Consider the following 18,817-nt stretch of genomic DNA (forward strand, 5'->3'; position numbering starts at 1 on the left):
TGTCTTTGGTATTTGGAATCAGTGGATCAGTGGAATCACACTTGCTGTGTGTATTTTATTTATACTTATATTTAACTAACGTAGTACTTTCCCCCCCTGCTATACCATAAGCTTCCTTGAGGACTGATACTAAATATCATCTTTGATTTAAGGGACTAAGTTCTGTGTCTTATCTATAACAGGTGCTCAGTAACTATTTGTTGGAAGAATAGATTAGTAGAAAGGACCTCCTTTCACATTGCTTTTCTCCCCCTCTGTACTCCCATGTTTTCTCTTTATCAAATGAAGTGGGATTTAGGGTAATCTTACTGCTTCACCAGGCTTTCGGGTAAAAGAAGAGCAGTGTCCCAGTTTGCCTGCTGTATACTATAGCCTCTTATCTCCTTGTCCCTCCTTCACCCTGGTATTCACTCACTGTTTTGGTTTTCCTTTCAGTGACAATGTCAGTGCCTACTGCCTGCATATCGCTGAGGATGATGGGGAGGTTGACACAGACTTCCCCCCACTGGATTCCAACGAGCCCATTCATAAGTTCGGCTTCAGTACTTTGGCCCTGGTTGAAAAGTATTCATCTCCTGGTCTGACATCCAAAGAGTCGCTCTTTGTTCGGATGTGAGTATTGACCCTGTTGCTAATTTCAGTATCTCATCTCTGCCTTTTAGAATTTTTGGTTTTTCTCATCGTATGGATGATATTGGGTATCTGGACGTCCCTTTATAGTGACTACTTGCAGAGAGATGTTGGGGACAGCATTTGCAATGTATTTTATGCCTCTGTACCTAGATTAAACACAGACTGCTTTGTAGTAGGGAATTGCATTAGGCAGATCTCTGAACGTAATGTCTGTGAACCACGCCTCTGGACATACTGGGTGGGGTACTTTGGAGCCTGTGAAGCAGCAATTCTGAGTTTCCCTCTTTCTCTTCACAGACTACACACTAAATGAAAAATGTGCGTTGCAGCTACTTTTGTCTCGTGACTTAAAATACTTATTTTCTTCTCTCCAATTTTGTTCAAATCAAATTTGAGTTTTCCTTTCAGTTGTCCTCCTTTAGACTGATAAGGTGTTAACGTTCCTGTGCCTTTGGCAGTCTGGCAGAGCCTGTAAAAACCCTTTCCGGAAAAGTATTTTTTAGGGTTTGTTTTGTTTTTTTCTTTTTTCTTTTTTGAGAGAGAGAGAGTGTGTGCGCATGCTAGCAATGGAGGGACAGAGAGAATCCTTCAAGCAGGCTCCGTGCTGTCATCCTCGTAGATTCTAACTTGGGGCTCGACCCCTCCAATCATGAGATCGTGCATGACCTGAGCTGAAATCATGAGTAGGATGCTCAACTTACTGAGCCACCCAGGCACCTCTCCAGAAGAGTGTTTGTGAATGCAGAAAATCAAATCCACAGGAATACAAGAGAATTCCATTACATTTAAATACTTCTGAAATTATTAAACCAATCTGTGATATAGTAATATGCATAGTTTTACTAATATTTAACACCAAGATATGGCGGCAGGTCTGTCAGTAACTGCTGAAGTCTCTCGCCTCAAAGTTAAGTGATGAGTATAAATGATACTTGGGAAATCTGCAACAACTGTAGTGTGCTGTGACATCTGTGTTTTTTCTGTTCATGGCAGAGTCACTAGTACTGCCAATACAACTGGGGTTTGTTGACTACATTTATAATTCAAGGACATGGTAACTATCAGTTAGAAGTCAATGGAAATAAAAATATAATTTTTATTTATTCAAGTCTCTACAGCAAGTTTTACCCAGAGGTCCCTGTTAGAGGAAAACCTGTAGCGTTTTCTGACCAGGACTGAGACTGGCCGTCTCCTGGGAACAATAGTGATCCTTCTGGCACCCCCTGCTGTTAGGAACCAGCAAATTCGCTAGCCAAAGGAGGGATTGCTTTAGAGGACTTTTCCTTGTCTCTTTAAAACAGACTGCCTTTGTTTCAAATTTTTACTGAAAATAGGATTATGCTACTTATGATATGTGAGTAGTTGGGGTCTCTCTACCCTTGAACAAAGAAGGAATACTGAGTGCTTGGCGGGCAGGTAGCTAGGGGATGATTCCTCAAGTTTTTCTAGTTACCATTTCATCCCTGCTATGAAGTCACGTTTGATGTATGTAACAGTAAATATTTTCCCTCCTTTTCTATTTGGGAGGCACTAAAACAGCAATGTTAAAGAATATTGAAAGCAGTTTAAAAGTTATCCAGTGATTCCTCCACCCTAATATAACTGTTTTCATTTTGGTATCACCATTTCCAATATATATATATTACAGTTTCACTTCTAGTGTACATATTGTGTTATTCTTGCTTAAAATTGCAAATATTTGATATCTGCTCTTAGTTCCTACAATCTGCATTTATTATGTGCCAAGAATCTAGACAGAGACAACCCCTTTGCTCATGGAGCACACGCTACCTAGTGGGGGGGGGACAAGTCGTCAGATCATTAAAATGTGCTGAGCAATACAATAGAGAAAGGTACAGGCTGCATCAGAGGCCTTTCAAGGGATGTTTAGATTGTTTATTTGCTTTGGTTTTAATAAGTGATTCTATAATAATAGTTTTTATCTCTGTCCCTTTTATTTCTGTTGAATAACCTCCTTAGGACAGTTTTCCTGTGAGTAGGATCATTGGTCAGAATAGAAACATCTTTAGACTTGGCTTTGTATTGACATGTAGCTTTCTGAAAGATGTTCCAATTTACAGTGCTACCAATAGAATTCATAAACGCATCTTTTCAAAGTCTTACCATCACAGAGTGTCATTAGAACTTTTTTCTTTTCACTCTCAAAGATACGTATAGGGATATTTCAATAGTTTCCACTTGCATTTCATTTATTTATAGATGACTGGAAGAGTTGTTCTCATTAGCACATAATTTTTACTACATAAATATTAACATATGACCATAGCATTCTTTTGAACTGAAAGTCCTTTTTAAAACAAGTGTTTTTAAATCAGTGATTTTCAATAGTTGGGGGTTAGGGTTGGAAGTAGGCCAGACATACGTCCCCAGGAGAAGCATCTAAAGACTACACAGTGTCTGAACTCCAGCTTTTGGAGAATGGGATGAGGGAGGGGAGAGAGGTAGAGAGTAACAGCAGCGGTTTTAAACTTAATACTCTTACGTTTTTCCTGAACTACTCCCATCCCTGCACTCCCACTCCCAAACACACACACACACACACACACACACTAGTCAGTCCTCTTTCTGTTTAAAGTCTTAGAGAGCTTATTCAACATTCCTGGAGTGTTTCTAAAAGCACAAGGTAAAGTAAAATCTTTATATGTGAGCATTTAGAACAAAAGTGTCAGTACATTTTCTGTTTCTTCTTTTTCTCAGTTGTCTGATGAAATAGTACAGATTACTGACCATTTGCCCTGTGTGTGTTTTCTTGCTTCAGCAACCTTCCATTCACCTTTCTGGTCTATATTTTAAGTTAGAAAAGCCTCTCCTGCTAATGCAGGACAGAGCAGACTTTCAAGAGTTACCAGGGATGTGTTCATAGTTTCGAGAGAGTGAAGTCTCAGCAAAATAAGTAAAGCCGTCACTCCTTTTCTTCATTTCTCCCTTTCCTCCTTGCGTCTCTCTCCCAGGGGAGAATGGGCAGGGATGTATGGGAATACCCTGACCTGAACCAGAAAGAGGGAGCTAAGTTTTGACAATAAGAAGTGAATTAGTATTTACTAATTGAAATAATTTATATGTTATTCCATTTAATCTGAAAATAGCCCAGTTTTGATTATGACCATTTTAGAGACATGAAAACTGAGCCTGACAAGGATTGCTCTCAGGCCGGGCTTTGCCCCCGTGTCTGACTTCAAAGTCCACGCTCTTTGTGACACCCTGCTATGGGTGAGGATGGCGGCAGGGAATCCCACTGTATTGAGGCCAGCATTCAGCTACTGTATACTGTGGTGTAGTAGATAAGAGCATGGTGGCCTCTGGAGCCAGAATGCTTGGGTGCCAATCCTGACATTGCCCTCAGTACCCTGTGTGTGTGTGTGTGTGTGTGTGTGTGTGTGTGTGTGTGTGTGAGAGAGAGAGAGAGAGAGAGAGAGAGAGAGAGAGAGAGAGATCTTGGATGAATTGCTTAACTTTTTTGTGGCCCAATCAAATGAGAATAATAATAATAATACCTACCTCATAGAGCCCCTGTGAGGACTGAAGGGGCTGATATATGTAAAGCACTTAGAAAAGGGCCTGTTTGTCTGTCTGCTGCAGTTATCGTTGTTATAACTAAACATTCGTCGAGGGCAAGAACTGGATCATTTATGCCCCACAAACACCCAGCATAGCTCCATTACTGTGGTAGGTATGCCACAAGTATTTCTTGAATGGGTAGCTTATTGAATAGATCTTTGCTGCTTCTACATTTTTCTTCTTCCCCTCCTTTCAGTTTTCTAACAGAGAGGGGCTGAGTGTGGGTAGACTCTGCCCAGCTTGCTGTTGGGCTAACTTTTGCTGAGTATGGGCAGGGGTGGAGATTGGAGATCTGTAGACTTTCAAATCCGTCCTCTTATGGACAGACATCCTTTAAGAGACAGTGGCAAGACCACAAATTCCTTGAAGGCAGGGTGCCTACAGTCTCAGTTATCTCTATATCCTTAGCAGCCAGCACAGGGCTTCTTAGAGAAGGAATGGATGAATCTTTAGGTGTCTGTGGGCTGCTGGGAGGGACCCTGGCCAGACTTTCTGTCCTGCCTCACTTTTTTTTTTTTTAAGCCCACTTGGCCTCTTCTGCAGCCCCGTTCCTGTCTTCTGAATACCGTGAAGTTCCTAGGTTGCCTTCTGGCTTTCAGAGGCCCTCACACCCAACCACGAGGCTCCCATGTGCCATCTTTCCCCCGCTCCAAGTGAGGCCGCACAGACTTTGAGCTTAGTTAGCCTGACCTGGGTGCAAGTTTCAGTTTCACAGATGACTTTTGCTGCATGACTGTAGTCTCCGTGTCTTCATCTGTAAAATGAGGGGAATATTGACTACCTGACGATATTGTTGTGAGGAGTTTTATTAAATGTAATTTCCTTTCAAAGGAAAACGAATTCTCCTGAAGCCTCAATGTTTGCCCAAATTCGTTTTATTGTAGTGTTACTTAAATACATATAAATGTAAAACTCTAGCTATAAATTCCATGTTTTTGTGCAACCCAAACACAGTTACAAATTTAATGCAAATAAAACTATAACATTAATAAAATACAATTAACAACTTAAATGCAACAGATGATGTTTTGCTGAAATTAAATCACTGATGTTGGATTTAATGGGTGTTAAATGTTTTACTTGTCAACTTGAGGTTTTTGATTTTCATACGAAACGTTGATTACCGTATTAATATTTGTCCTTTTAAACAATGAGTGTATTTTTAACTACTAGTCCATTATTTTAATGAGCCGGTTGATTTATAGTGCATCCCTTCCCCCAATTTTAAATGTCCTTTACTGGAAATAGTAAAGAACATTTCTGCAAGGATAACTAGTTTATGTCAGTTTGCCCAGGACTTTCTCTGTTTTGAAATTCAGAGTCTATACCCAGTAACCCCCACCCCTCGGCCCCAGGATAATTGATCACCCTACTTTCTGAAGTTGTCGATTGGTCTGTACCTAAATGGGCTCTCTGCCTGATTGATACCTGTACACAGTGTGACTTGGGCACTGCAGGGCATGACTTCTTCAGAGGTCAGCACGCCTGTGCCACAGGGAGAGCCTTGTGCCCACTTCTCCCATCACCACAGTGTTTTTGCCTGCAGCTTGTAGTGATGTCATTTGGCTTTGAGTCTATTAGGATGTTAAATAACTCTAGCTGCTGGAACACACAGCCCCCCAAATCTCACCACCTCATCCAACAAGTTGGCAGACTTTTCCTATACAGGGCCAAGTAGTAAATATTTTAGGCTTGTGGGCCATACCTCTCTGTAACTCACGTCTGCCATAGTAGCAAGAAAGTAGTCATAGACGACAGTACATCAACGAATGGGGGTGGAGTAGGTTTGTTGACCCTGGCTTACTAGTAACTTTATTTCTTGTTCAGATCTGTCTAAGGAGGGTCTGGTTGCCCTCCTGGGTATTTTTCCTCTAAGCAGCGATTCAAGGTTCCTCCAACTGGGTGGAGAATGGGGAACGTGGAAGGCTAGGAGTGGCCCAAATCTCTCTGTATTAATTGTATAAGTTATTATATATATAATCCATATATAATATTGCTTTTCTAAATATATATCATGTATATGATCCATATGTGTGTGTGTGTGTGTGTGTGTGTGTATGTATGATTTTCATTAAACTAAAAGCAAAATTTTTAAATTCTGAAACTTAGCCTTTGAATTCATCTGTTAAGCCTGGGGGCCCTTGAACCTCAGGTAAGAAATGTAGCTATGAAGTTAGCTCAGACCCAGTTATGTAGGAAGTGTTACATAGTTGCTATTTTTGTTATTTCAGTCAGAGATTTATCAGGCTGAATAATTCACAGTAAGGTGTGCATGGGGTTTAACTTTTCTTTCGGTTATTTATTGCATAATGAATACATGTCCATCATAGAAAAATTAGAAAATATGTTTCTTCACACAAAAGAAAATTTAAACTTTCACTTTCTTCCATCGGACAAGATAATCACTTACTAAATTATATAATTATTTATGTTTAGAAAGAGGAACTAATTAACTTAAATGAATCCCTAATTGGCAAAGTGTTCTGTGGAAAAGAATGTGAAGCTGAGTAGCCTCTGATGTTCTTACCAAGTCAGGGCTAGACGAGCCTTTCCCTGCCGGAGCCCTTGGTCAGAGGAGACTCAGGAAATAGAGTTGTTGTCTGGGAAAGGAGCATGGATTATGCTAAAAATTTGCAAATTAGTTGCGTTCTAATGGAAACTCTCTCCTTTTCCAGACAGGCAAGTGGATTTCTAAGATATCCATTGTTCCTGATTGATTTTGGACAGATCAAATGTGCATGTAAACAGGAGTCCCTAACTTGCTGACTGCTAGCTGCTCTGAGCCTACGCATTGAAGGTGTTTAGGTATCAGGAGTGTAGAAGGAGAGAAGTAGGGGTCAGAAGTATGGGAAGTATATGGTTGGCCCCCAAAACTAAATAGCTAGAGCTCTGCTGGTGCCTAGTATCCCAGGAAGTACTTCATGCCAGCAGTGACCAAACCAAGGCCTGCTGGGCCCTTAGCCATAGTGGGACAAGGGAGAATGAGATCTTGGAGTGAACAGGGGAGGAGCCTGCTTTGTCCCCACGCCCCCCCCCCCCAAAGCCCCAGTACAGGGCCAATTCAATCAGAACTCATGGAACTGAATTGAGTGTAAAAGTGGCAGTGGTACCTGGGTGGCTCGGTCGGTTGAGCGTCCGACTTCGGCTCAGGTCATGATCTCACGGTTTGTGAGTTTGAGCCCCGCGTCGGGCTCTGTGCTGACAGCTCGGAGCCTGGAGTCTGCTTCGGATTCTGTGTCCCTCTCTCACTGTGCCCCTCCCTCACTCATGCTCTGTCTCTCTCTCAAGAATGAATAAAACTTCTTAAAAAATAAAAATAAAAAAAATGGCAGTGATGATAGCAACTGTGATGGTGTCATTACATGTGTTGACGTTGACATTTCACGCTGGGATCCTACTCGGGAAGGGGGAAGAAGGGTTTTAAAAAGGGAAGAAAAGTCCAAACCAATAAAATGGACAGACCCCCTTAATCAGAAGTCAGTAAGAACAATTAAACTTCCCTCCTATACATGTATTGACTTAAAATGTTTGATATATCAGATAGGCATGGGGAAGGAACCTTTCTAGCCAACAGCTACAGAGCAAATAGAATCCAGGTAGGATTTTCCTGTTTGGGAAATGGATCACGGGGTAGTCAGTAGACAGTCTTCCACCAGAAGCTGGGCTGCCTTGGACATTGTAGCCCAGAGGGTTCCCAGAGACTGCTGTGGCTTCTCTCGGCTCCGCATAAAGAGAAAGGTTAGCTGCTTTTTCAGAGGCATGGCCTAGATTCATTGCTCTTTGCCGTACCTGGGCATTTCCAAGGGTTGGTAGTTTTAGTAGACCTCTTGATGAGATCTCCACAGTGTACCCAAAGCGACCAGACCTTTTGGAAAAGACAGCATCAGTTTGAAGCCTCTCCTACTCTTATGTGATACTGCTTTGTGGTTTGGAGAGAAAAAACAAAAACAAAAACAAAATGAGCCTTTTTTACACTCACTCAGTTTAGTGCCTCTAGTAGCCATTATCTCATTTATTCCTTATAAGAAACTCATTTTTATAATATATGAGCTGAGGATCAGAGACAGGTAGTTATTTGCTCAAGGTCATACAGTTTGGTAAGGGGCAGAGCTAAATAGGATAAGGGGAAAAGAAAAACCGATGCCTGTGTCCTTTGTAACCAGGCCTGACAATATGGGTATAAATTTCCTATTTATTTATTGTTTGCTCGAGTCATAGAGGACCAACTGTGTGTTGTTTCTTTTCATTCTGTTGTATTAGCAAACATTTTCATTGTCCAGATTGTCCTCGTGTATGGAAATGTAACATATGCAGCCTGTTTAATTTTGTATTTGTGAATCTGACTTGATTTCCTTTTTGGCAACAGCTACTGTCTAGAGAACAGAAAAGATTTTTCTTTGTGTCTGTTTAAAGTGACAGAAATATTGGAGCAAGTAATAAAGAGGGAAAGCATTAATTACATACTTCTAAGAATTTAAAGGTCAGACAAGCTAAATATGTATGTTTTGCTCACTGGAATGTCTTGAAATTGTGCCAGGATACGCTTTGTTCCTACAATAAAAGCACACATTTTAGATAGCCATCAACTTACTTTGGTATCCAAAAATTAGACCAGTTTGTTGCTTTAGTTTCTATGTATCTTAAAAGTTTAGGGCTCACATTTCTGACATTAATGTGATTTGTTTCATGATCCACCCCCTTTGGCCATGTTTAGTCACTATGTCTCATTTTGATTTCCTCTGTTCTCCCCTCAGCTTATGTTGGAGTCTGTCAGCTGCTGCTATGTACATGTCAGGCTAGTGACTTGTAATGTTTATTAATACAATGTCAGTCTTGCTGTTGAAAAAACTGTGATGCTTCTCAGAAGGTTGCAATAGAACGAAGCGTTTGATTTCCAGATCCTGTCTGCACTGCATGGTGAATACATTCTCAGATGTTATGCAGTTCACTGACCTGACAGTTATGGAACCCCGCCTGGGACCCCATTTCAGCAGGACATATTTGAACAGAAACAGTTTGCAAAACTTTACACACTTAAACTCCTGCCAAGGCAAACTGTTAGCCACTTGAGTTTGTTATAAATACCCAGTGGCAGTGGTTGGAAGTAGCCCACGGTGTGTTTTATATTCTGAACTGAATGTGAATGTCTTTGCGGTTATATAGAGTAGTAAATAATTGAGTTTGATTAGGGAGAGGGACCTCATTATCCCCCACCTGTGCCCAGCTGGAAGGGGAGGGTCGAAATGAAGCCATTAGCTGTCTCTCTTACTGGCATCTCAAAGAGCTCAAATACATCTGTGTCTTATTTTCTTTTCTGGCACAATCAGTCGAGCAAGCTAAGCAGGCATGACCGGATTTGGCAAGTCCCAAGGACTCTGGCAAAGATACACAAGGAGAAGGCGGAGGGCAGTCATTTTGGCTTCTCACTGCCCATTAGTCTAGCGAGTTATGTTTTTGGAAAATGTCTGTTTTGAAAAAGAGTACTTTGTCCAATGTCAAACATCACATACTCGCACAATACGCTTTGATCTTAAAAAAATTTTTTTTGTCAGTGCAAGGGGAAACAAAATGTGGCATTCACACTAGTGTAAACTCTCTTTATGGATAAAGTAATACCCGAAGGGCTTGCTTTAAAGCAGGCATGCTGCAGTTATTACAAGGCTTTCTCTTGCTCATATATTTTCATTTTCTACTTTGAAGTGCTAGAGAATGAACATGCATGGAGTTGGGACCCGTGCAGGCTGGGAGCTGGAGGAGTGTGTCTTCATCACTATTACGGCCTGGTCAGGACTGGAGAATCGAGTGCTCCTCTTGGCAGCCTTTTCCCACTTCCACAAACTGAGACTGTGGCTCAAGAAACCATGACGTTCTTCAAGGGCTTTTAAAAAGGGATCTCGTAGTTCATATGGTTAGTCTAACAGTTGGGACATTTTATAACCAAACTGAATGTCACAGTGGAAGTTGAACCTTTGCCCCAGACTGATCAGTAGTTCCAATCGGGAGGGCATGCTATCTAGAAGTCACTTCTTCCCCTGAGTCCTCAAGGCTCCCTTCTGGGCTACAGAGAGGTTTAAAACTCAGACTTTGGTGTCTGGCTGCCCTGGGTTCAATTCCTGGGTCTTCTACGTAGGTGTGTAGCTCCAGGCAAGTGTCCTAACCTTGCCCAACCTCAGTTTCCTCCATTTTAAAATGGGACTGATAATAGCACCTACTTTTTCTGGAAGGATTAAGTGAACAAAGTAAGTGCTCAATAAATGTTCACAGCTGTCATCGTCTCATCATTTATTACTTCCTTTCTAAGAAAAGCCCGTAATTATTATATTAACTATTGTTTATTAAACATTTATTGTAGACAGGTATTAATGTTAACTGCTTTAGAAGTATTTAAGCCCTCACAACAATCTTACACTCCTAAGAATTAGCCCTATTTTGTAGATGAGGAAACTGGAAGCTAGAGAGAGTATATCATTTATCCCGAGAAGGCAGAGCTGGACACCAGAGCAGGCTCTACTCTAGACTTGCTGTGTTCTGCCGCCTCTCTGTCACCAGCCTCGTTCTTAGCAGGATATAGAGGGAAATGACCACTGTGTTTTGAGACATCTCCATCAAGAAGTTTCTCTGATCCCCTTACCCTTCCCCAGCTTGGTTAAGTGCCTCTGTGTTTTGGTAGCACTCTGATCTGGCCTGCATCTTTGTGCTTATCACGAACAACTATAATTCTTTGTTTGTTTCTTTGTCTTTCTCTCCCCTGGACTGTGCTATTTGTGTTAGGGACCACATTGGTGATTTCCGAATCCAAAATTAGGATCTTTAATAGATGAGTGACTTCAGGTAAATTCCCAAATTCTGCCTCCAGCCTCAGATTCCATAAAATGGATACAATAATAGCACCTATTTTAGGATTGAATGAGTTAATACAGATTTTTAAAGCTTAACATAGCACCTGGCACATAGTAAACGTCTAGTAGATAGTAGTTGCTGCTATTACTATTGTAATTGTTGAATAATATCTTGTACTTGCAGCTCAGAAAGCTCTTAATAAGTCTCATTGAATTTCTCTGCACCACCACCATGATTTTTGACTTCCATCGTCCCTCTCCAAAGCCAGCGAGTTAAGCTGAGGTGCAATATACCTGCTTCTCTGGTTTACTCTCCCAAAAATGAGAGCCTTGAAAACTGAGCCCAGGGTGCTCCTCTGTGAGCTTCAAGAGGGGGTTTGATGCCCAGGCCAGAGATAGTTTGCTTACAGTGCCCCGACTGTTGCCAACACGCCCAGCAAATTGCACGTTTTAATGGCCCTGTGTTACCAATTATAAGCAATGGTTGGTACCCGCTCCCCCAATAAGCAATCTCTGCTGATAGGGTAGGAGAGAGAGGGTAAATGGGGCCTCTTGTCTTGGAGCGGTGATCTGGAATAAGGAGAACACAAGAGAACTGACATTTCTAAGTTCCTTTGCCGTTTGCCAAACTTAGTGCCAGGTGCTTGGCGTGTACTGTCTATTTTATCCTCCCTGACAATTCTGTAGGGAAGTGGCCTCCTCATTTCATGGATGCAGCTGAGGTTCCCACATGTTGAGGCAACATCTTGGTGAACTGTAGAACCAGGATTTGAACCAAAGGGTATTTAACTCCCAGCCCCTGTGTTTTCCTCTCCAGTAAGTTGCCTTCCAACGTGGATTCTGGTTCCAGCTCTGTCCCTGTAAATAGAATCTAAGCTTTTCAGATAAGGACCCTGTGCCCCTCCTTCCTCTCTGTGCCCGTCACCTCTGGTTTAACACTCATGAGAAATGCTCGTCCTGTTAGGTTAATGCTGGTATACAAACTTCCCTCTGGTAACTGAGTGGCTTTGCACTGGGACAGAGCTGAATTCCTCAAGTGAGTAATCTCTTTTTGAAATGCCCATACGTTTTTCAGTGGTTACGAGACCTGACAGGACGTAACTTTGAATTGACTGAAGCACTCCTGGCAGCATTTAGTCAGCTCCCCAAAGTGGCGCCTCGTCCTAGACCCAGCCCCGACAGCCCAGGGGGCTTGGAGGGCAGCTGCTTCTGCTCGGTGCCCCCAGAGTGCCCTGCTGTGATGGAAAACAAGCTGTCTGTCCACGAGGGGAGCAGGAGGAAGAGCAGTTTCTGAGCCGAGACTCTGGGTCCGTAGCCCATCTGTCTATCCATCCGCCTGTCTGTCCAAAGGCTAGTCACCCCCAGCACGGGTCACACCTCAGGGATTGGAATGCAGGGCCACACGGAAGGGAGGCTGGACTAGCACCCTACCTGCCTGCTGCCAGCCTGTCCCTCGAAATCACTGTCTTCTCAACCGCAGACCCAATGCCCAACATTAAATAAAAACGGCGCTAAAAGATGTATTTCAATAGACTTTTTAGAAAGCCCATAAAAATTCCTGGATATAAAGAAATGAGGCATAAAACCCAGAATGTTTGGAAGTGAAGCTGAAAATTGTGGAAGCAAGTCTCCATATCCATTTATTAAATGGGAGCATAACTTAACAGTTGCACTTAGATGTCTTCTGAGAACCACTTATATTCTGTCCTCTTGTATTCTAGAAGCAGTTTGCCCCCTTAAGTGCTGTAGACTTGAAGCAAGAGCCAAAGCTGGTGTTCGCCTGGAGGGAGAGAAGCGAGTGGTGTGGGAGACTGGCCTGAGGAAGCTTTCATTAGGTCTGGTTGAGTGTGCCGTATGTGGGTCACAACCTCTTTCTCCTTTTAATGTGCACGATTTTACCGAAATGGAGCCCCAGAGTAAGACACCGCGCACTCGTGAAGGCACATTCTGAGCGCCGTGCGTGCCCCTTCCCTTCACTGTTGTTTTCATTTTCCTCTCGTGAACCTTGCTACCCTGGCTTCAGCACGGAGGCTGTAAAGGAAGATGGAGAGCCGAGTTACCTCAGAATGATCACTATCGTTAACATTCACGGGTGGTTCACTTATCATTCCTGACTGCACAGACATGGCAGCCGCTCGGAAGCGTCCGCAGGTGTAGTGCGGTGATACATATTACATTGTGCCACAATGGATTTATGTATTCTGTAACAAAAGAAAAGTGTAATGAAAAAATACAGAAGGTAATCCTTTATTCCTCCACCACACAATTTATCAGTAATGCCTGTGGATGATAAGTGCCAGGGATTTCCTCTGCTTGCTTTAACCTTGTCACCCAGGTACGTTTTGGTAAAATGACAGAAAAATACAGACTAGGGATTTTCCTCTGTTCAAAAATCTTTCCAAAGGACACTTTTAATTTATGGAAGTTAGTCCAAACGCAAGGCTTTCTTTTGAGCTCCTGGTCTGCCTTTGCTACAAAAGATAAACGTATTGGTTTGAAATAATGCTGTCAGCCAGCAGCAGATTAGAAGAGAATGTAAGCAATTTATAAGCGGGCTCCAATCTAAAATAGTTCAGGTGGACCCCAGGTAGATGGAGGTTCATGAGATGTAGCCCATTACTAGGTTGCACATACCTGAGAACTTGTGTTCCCTTTTAGGCCCCACTCACCCATCGCCCAACATATTGTCACAGATGGAGCGCATACTGACTTCCGAGGAGAGAGCAGGGGAAGACAAGTCTGAACGCAGATGATTGGCGTTTGTTCCAAACACGCACTGGCCTAGCGCCAGAGCAAATACCCCCAAGTTTATAAATGCACCAGGCACTTTACATTTCAGTGCTCTTGCCAAAGTATCACTTACTGCATCGCTCCCTAAATATAGTTTTAAAAAAAAGAGCTATTTCTTATTTTGCTTTGATCAGTAAAATAAACTTTTAAAGATTGTTCTGGGATGGGGTCCAGCTTCTGAGGTAAAGAATGGCTGGAGCTCAGGCATGATTCAGTAACAGAGTGTTCAGTAAAATTAGCTTGACAGTTCTCAGGCCTGCTGTTCAATAGCAAGAAACTTGACCAAGTTAAAATGGATGATCGTGCTGGCTAGACCAGCGTCGGCTTTTGCTTTTTAACAAATGGAATGTCAAGGATTAAACAGCAAGCCTTATGGAGAGGAGGGGTGTGGAGATGTCTTTGTATTAGGGAAGCAAATTGGGTCCTTGGTTTTGAGATCAGCCCCCAGCCCCTGTGGATAGCCGGCCACCTGGTTGGGTCGAAGCTAGGTTTAAGGGCCCCTTCCCAGCCTGTCCTACCATTGGGAAGCCTTTCCATGGCTTAGCTTGGGGCTTGGCTTTTCTTTCAGATGTCTTGTCAATATGAAGTTCTGCCATGTTTTTTGGCCGTGTGTTCTCCTTTGAGATTCTTATGAGGAAATGGGAATGCCACCAAACTCCTTGTGGTAATTCCCATGTTCCATAGTTGGAAACTTGGGTCCCATTTGTTAGATGAGCGTCTTGGAATTGGCCTGTTTTGTCCTGGTGCCCGAGCATAGTGAGTAGTATTTGTGATACTTGTTACTGCAATTAACAGTCTTAGTGAAGTTGTACCTCACCCAGGGATGGGCTTCTTTTTTTACGGTACTTACTCCCTACCAGTTTTTTCCTGTCTAGATGAACCACTCCCTCCAAGTTTAACTGGCTAGAAGTTTACAAGTAGTGTTCGTATTTTTTGTGTAATTATTTATGCTTCATTTCATATTTTGTTTGACCTTATGGGATTGAGTAGATTAAAACATTCCTACTGAAGTATACATAAACTGTATGGGCTTTTTTTTTTTTTTTCTGAATGTTTATTTTTGAGAGAGAGAGAGACAGAGAGAGGGCAGGGGGAGGGGCAGAGAGACGGGGAACAGAGGATCTGAAGCAGGCCTGCGCTGACAGCCCCAATGTGGGGCTCAAACTCATGAACTGTGAGATCATGACCTGAGCTGAAATCCGATGCTTAACCGACTTTGCCACCCAGGTGCCCCCAAACTGTGTGTTTAAAATTTATTTATTTATGTACTTACTAGCCAGTTAGGAAGAGCCTTTTTTTCTCCTTTTTCTAAATTGTTTTGGGCTATCGTATTTTCCCCTCCACCCTCCAACCCTCCTCACCCCATGAAGTTTTTTCCTCTAGGGCTCTGTGAGCTTTGATGTGATGGTGGGATCTGCCTGCAGTGACACCTGCTGACACAAGCCAAGTTTATTGTCAGTCCTTGTGCAGGATTTGGCTTGGGAGCCAACGTGAGCCAGCCCACGGCACTAGTGACCCACACAGGCCAATTAGATTCAGTTTGAGATGAATTAGGAAAACCTTCCCTAACTCTGACCTTTCTTTCACTTGGAACTGTTCATACTAAACTGCTTCTCTCTGTCTCTCTCTCTCTCTCTCTCTCTCTCTCTCTCTCTCTCTCATTGGAAGTAAGTTCGTTTAGTCTATTTTTAAATAATTGGCACTCTGAGGTATACTTAGTATAAAACCTTGCTAAACATAGTGAAGACTGCAGTAACATTCCTCTGGTTGAATGTTGGTGATGATTTTGTATTTGTCTTTTCCTACAGAAATGCTGCTCATGGATTCTCCCTTATTCAGGTGGACAACACAAAGGTCACCATGAAAGAAATCTTGCTTAAGGCAGTGAAACGAAGAAAAGGATCCCAGAAAGTTTCAGGTGAGACCCAGGAAATAGACTGTTAGAAGTGCTTGGTGTGTGTGTGTGTGTGCATGCGTGTGTGCATGATACCTGGCTAGATTGTTTTAGAGATCGTTGCTTGAAGGTTTGGTTAGCAGGTCTACAGCTTTTTTTCAGCTGCCTCTGGGCCCAAGGAAGGGGTTGGGTCAGTGGCATATGTGAGAAGAATGTGTTCATATTGACTATGGAAGTTCCATCATTAATAATTTGTGATAGATGAAGACAAAGCTATTTGAGCTATTAGGTGGTGTAAAGCTGTCTTGAAAACCAAATCCTAAATTTGAAGTGCTGCTTTTCATTTCATGTTTTCACTTAATTTTCCATGGGGGAAACTTTCAGTTGCTTGTGTTTGGGGTATGGAATAAAAGAATAACAATTTTCATTTTTGCCAAATGAGGGCACCTGTAAAAAGATTTTCTTAAAGATAAATCACTTGATGTACACAAATACCTGTTAATCTTTAATTCCTCATTACCCAACTTTGTACAGAAAATCAGCTTATGGTATTAGCTACAGTATTTAAAGGATATGAGGGAAAAAATATTATCAGTATTGAGGAATAATTATTTTGAGAAATAGCTCAAAGATTTGTCATACCACAGACAACGTTAATATAAATCAACCTATATATGACATGTCAGATATCATAGCTTTATAAATAAATGAGACTTCTTAAACACGTTTGGTTTCATCTTTTGGAGAAGAAAAAAAGCATTACTCAGGTTGAAGAAAATAGTTTTGTGTTCTTTTTAAGGGGAGGCATATAATCTGTTCCAGATTTAATTAGCTATCTTCAGATGAAAGCTGAAGTTTTAATAAAAGTTAGAAGAGATAACACAGTGAAGGACACGGATGAGCTGTCTCAAGGCCATATTCCAGGGGAACGATAAGAGCTGTAAAAAATGGCAGAGGAGAGCAATTGAATGGAGCAATGAAAATCTGATTCTCATAAAAAAGAGAGAGAGAGAGAGATGCTGGTAGGGGCGGTTGTAGATGAGACCTGCTAGCGTCTGCAAGCAATTTGGATGCTTGCCAGGAGTCATTGTTCACCCTCGGCTGTGGCGGCTCTGTCCAGATGTGCCAACCGCACGTTTCGGCTTTTGCCAGCTGACTGCGCCGTTTGATAACCAGCTCTCTGGATGCCCATCACTGGCCGCAGAGATAGAATTAAATGATGATGATCTTCCCACAAGTTGGGAGAGGAAACAATGCATATAAATCTTGATTTCATCTCAGCATGAGAAGTCTTTATCCATCATCACTCATAATGAACAAGTCGTTAGCTGGGATGAATGGTGTTCTGGTTTTTCCAAACACCTCTTTTGTTCATTTTTTGGGTGACTTTTATCCATTGCATGGGGGTCAAACCTCTTTACATTTAAGGGATGATTGAAGAGGCATAGCCTCTCCTTCCCAGGGGCAAGCAGATATTTTGGGGTTCTAGGTACCAATCTAATAGCATTTCAACAGCTTCAGATATTTAAAGATATTCAATCGGCATTCATCTTCCTTTAGGATCCTGTTTTTTCCTCTTGTTTTGTCCCTAAATTGTTTTATATAATAGTGCATTTTGTGACACATTCATTATATTCAAAGATAAGCATTATTTCAGGTTGTCCAAGGGGAGGTGAAACCAGCTTTTTAAACCTTCTTAATAGAAATTCTGCTGTTGCAGATTTTTTTAGACCATGAAACCTCTGTGAACTTAGATGCAGCTGAACCAGTGTCTTTCCCTCTGTCTCCAGCTATCTCTCTCCAATTGTATACCTATTTATCTGTGTCCATCTCCAGCAACCACGTTTATCACACACACATTTATTTATGTTCACCTACGTGTACACATCCCTGCCATTCCATCTGAGACTTGCCGTATCCAAAACACAGTGATCTGCATTATTTATTCCTTTTCAGACTAGAGAAGTCATTTGAAATTGATGTATTTACATAAATTACTGTCCATTTTCTTAATCCAAAAAGCTCTATAAAATGAGAAGCTCTTTCTATTGCTTTATGAAGTCTGGTCTCATGAAATAGAAGGATCTTCAGTTTGGCAAAGATGCTTATTTAACGTTAGCTTGGTAAAGGTGGTGTATTTTGTGGTTTTGAACTTTTGTATTCTGGCATGGACTTGTTTTGGAAGGTAATTAATGAAAAGAGGAAAATCCTCTTGTCATAGACAGAAACACAGTATGTTTCCCTAAAAAAAAAAAAAAAAAAAAAAAGTGTGTTAGTGTTCACAGTTGGCTGTGAAATACTTAACACCCGTTGTGACACATGAACTTATCGTGAACTCAAGAACTTGGTGGCAAGAGATGCCAGGCTAGAGACGTTCGTCCTGCACTTCCTAAGTGTCTACCGCAGTGACCTGCACAGTCTTTGCAAGAAGGGGCCTGCCTCGCCCCACGTCCAGGACAGAAATGGAGTGCCCAGCCCTCTCTTCAAGAGCTTTTGCCTGAGTGAGTGCAGAACAGCACTTGTCTCTTGGCTGCTCTCATTTAACTGAAGTGAGAGGCAAGAAATGCCACTTGAGATGAAACAACATGTGCCATGCGAGGCGAGGGTCCTCACTACTTGTTCATTAGAGGTTAGTTGCACTAGAACAAGATTTCAGAAATCCTTTTGCAGGCTGACAGTGAACTTCTGGTGCTTATCCACAAACCTCTAACTTCTCCCCTCTTTTTTTCCAGACTGCCCGTACAACTCCCCATTTCATGATAATAATAAATTGAGAACTTGAACTATTTTATTATTAAACCCAGATGTGGGCTTAATGACTGTTCTAATGTTTAAATACTCTGTTGCTCTTCCTTCTGGCACTCCCTCCCCAATTTTCGTTTGTAAAAAATCAGAAGGTGGCAGGTATGTGAGCAAAAGAATTCTTCTTTGTTTAGGCAGATAGCTTTGTCATCGGAAACCCTTAGGGTTTTAAAGTATTTTTGCTTTGTATGGATAGAATATCATTACAGGCACTTGTAACTGATCTAGAATTTTGACTTGCATTATTTGTAATTATTTCATCGTCATAACTATTTATGAA

The 18,817-nt window shown here is 41.9% G+C and overlaps 1 protein-coding gene across 6 annotated transcripts in view; it reads left to right on the plus strand.

Annotated features, from left to right (window-relative positions):
* MAPKAP1 (MAPK associated protein 1) overlaps window positions 1-18,817 on the plus strand; it is a 246,146-nt gene that overhangs the window by 134,035 nt on the left and 93,294 nt on the right. For all 6 annotated transcript variants that reach the window (XM_047829290.1, XM_047829295.1, XM_047829289.1 and 3 more), the window contains 2 exons: window positions 436-612; window positions 15,650-15,759. In XM_047829290.1, coding sequence (XP_047685246.1) covers window positions 436-612; window positions 15,650-15,759 — 287 coding nt within the window. The remainder of the gene's footprint in view (window positions 1-435; window positions 613-15,649; window positions 15,760-18,817) is intronic.

The sequence above is a fragment of the Prionailurus viverrinus genome, chromosome D4 (assembly GCF_022837055.1).
Source record: "Prionailurus viverrinus isolate Anna chromosome D4, UM_Priviv_1.0, whole genome shotgun sequence".
Taxonomy (NCBI): domain Eukaryota; kingdom Metazoa; phylum Chordata; class Mammalia; order Carnivora; family Felidae; genus Prionailurus; species Prionailurus viverrinus.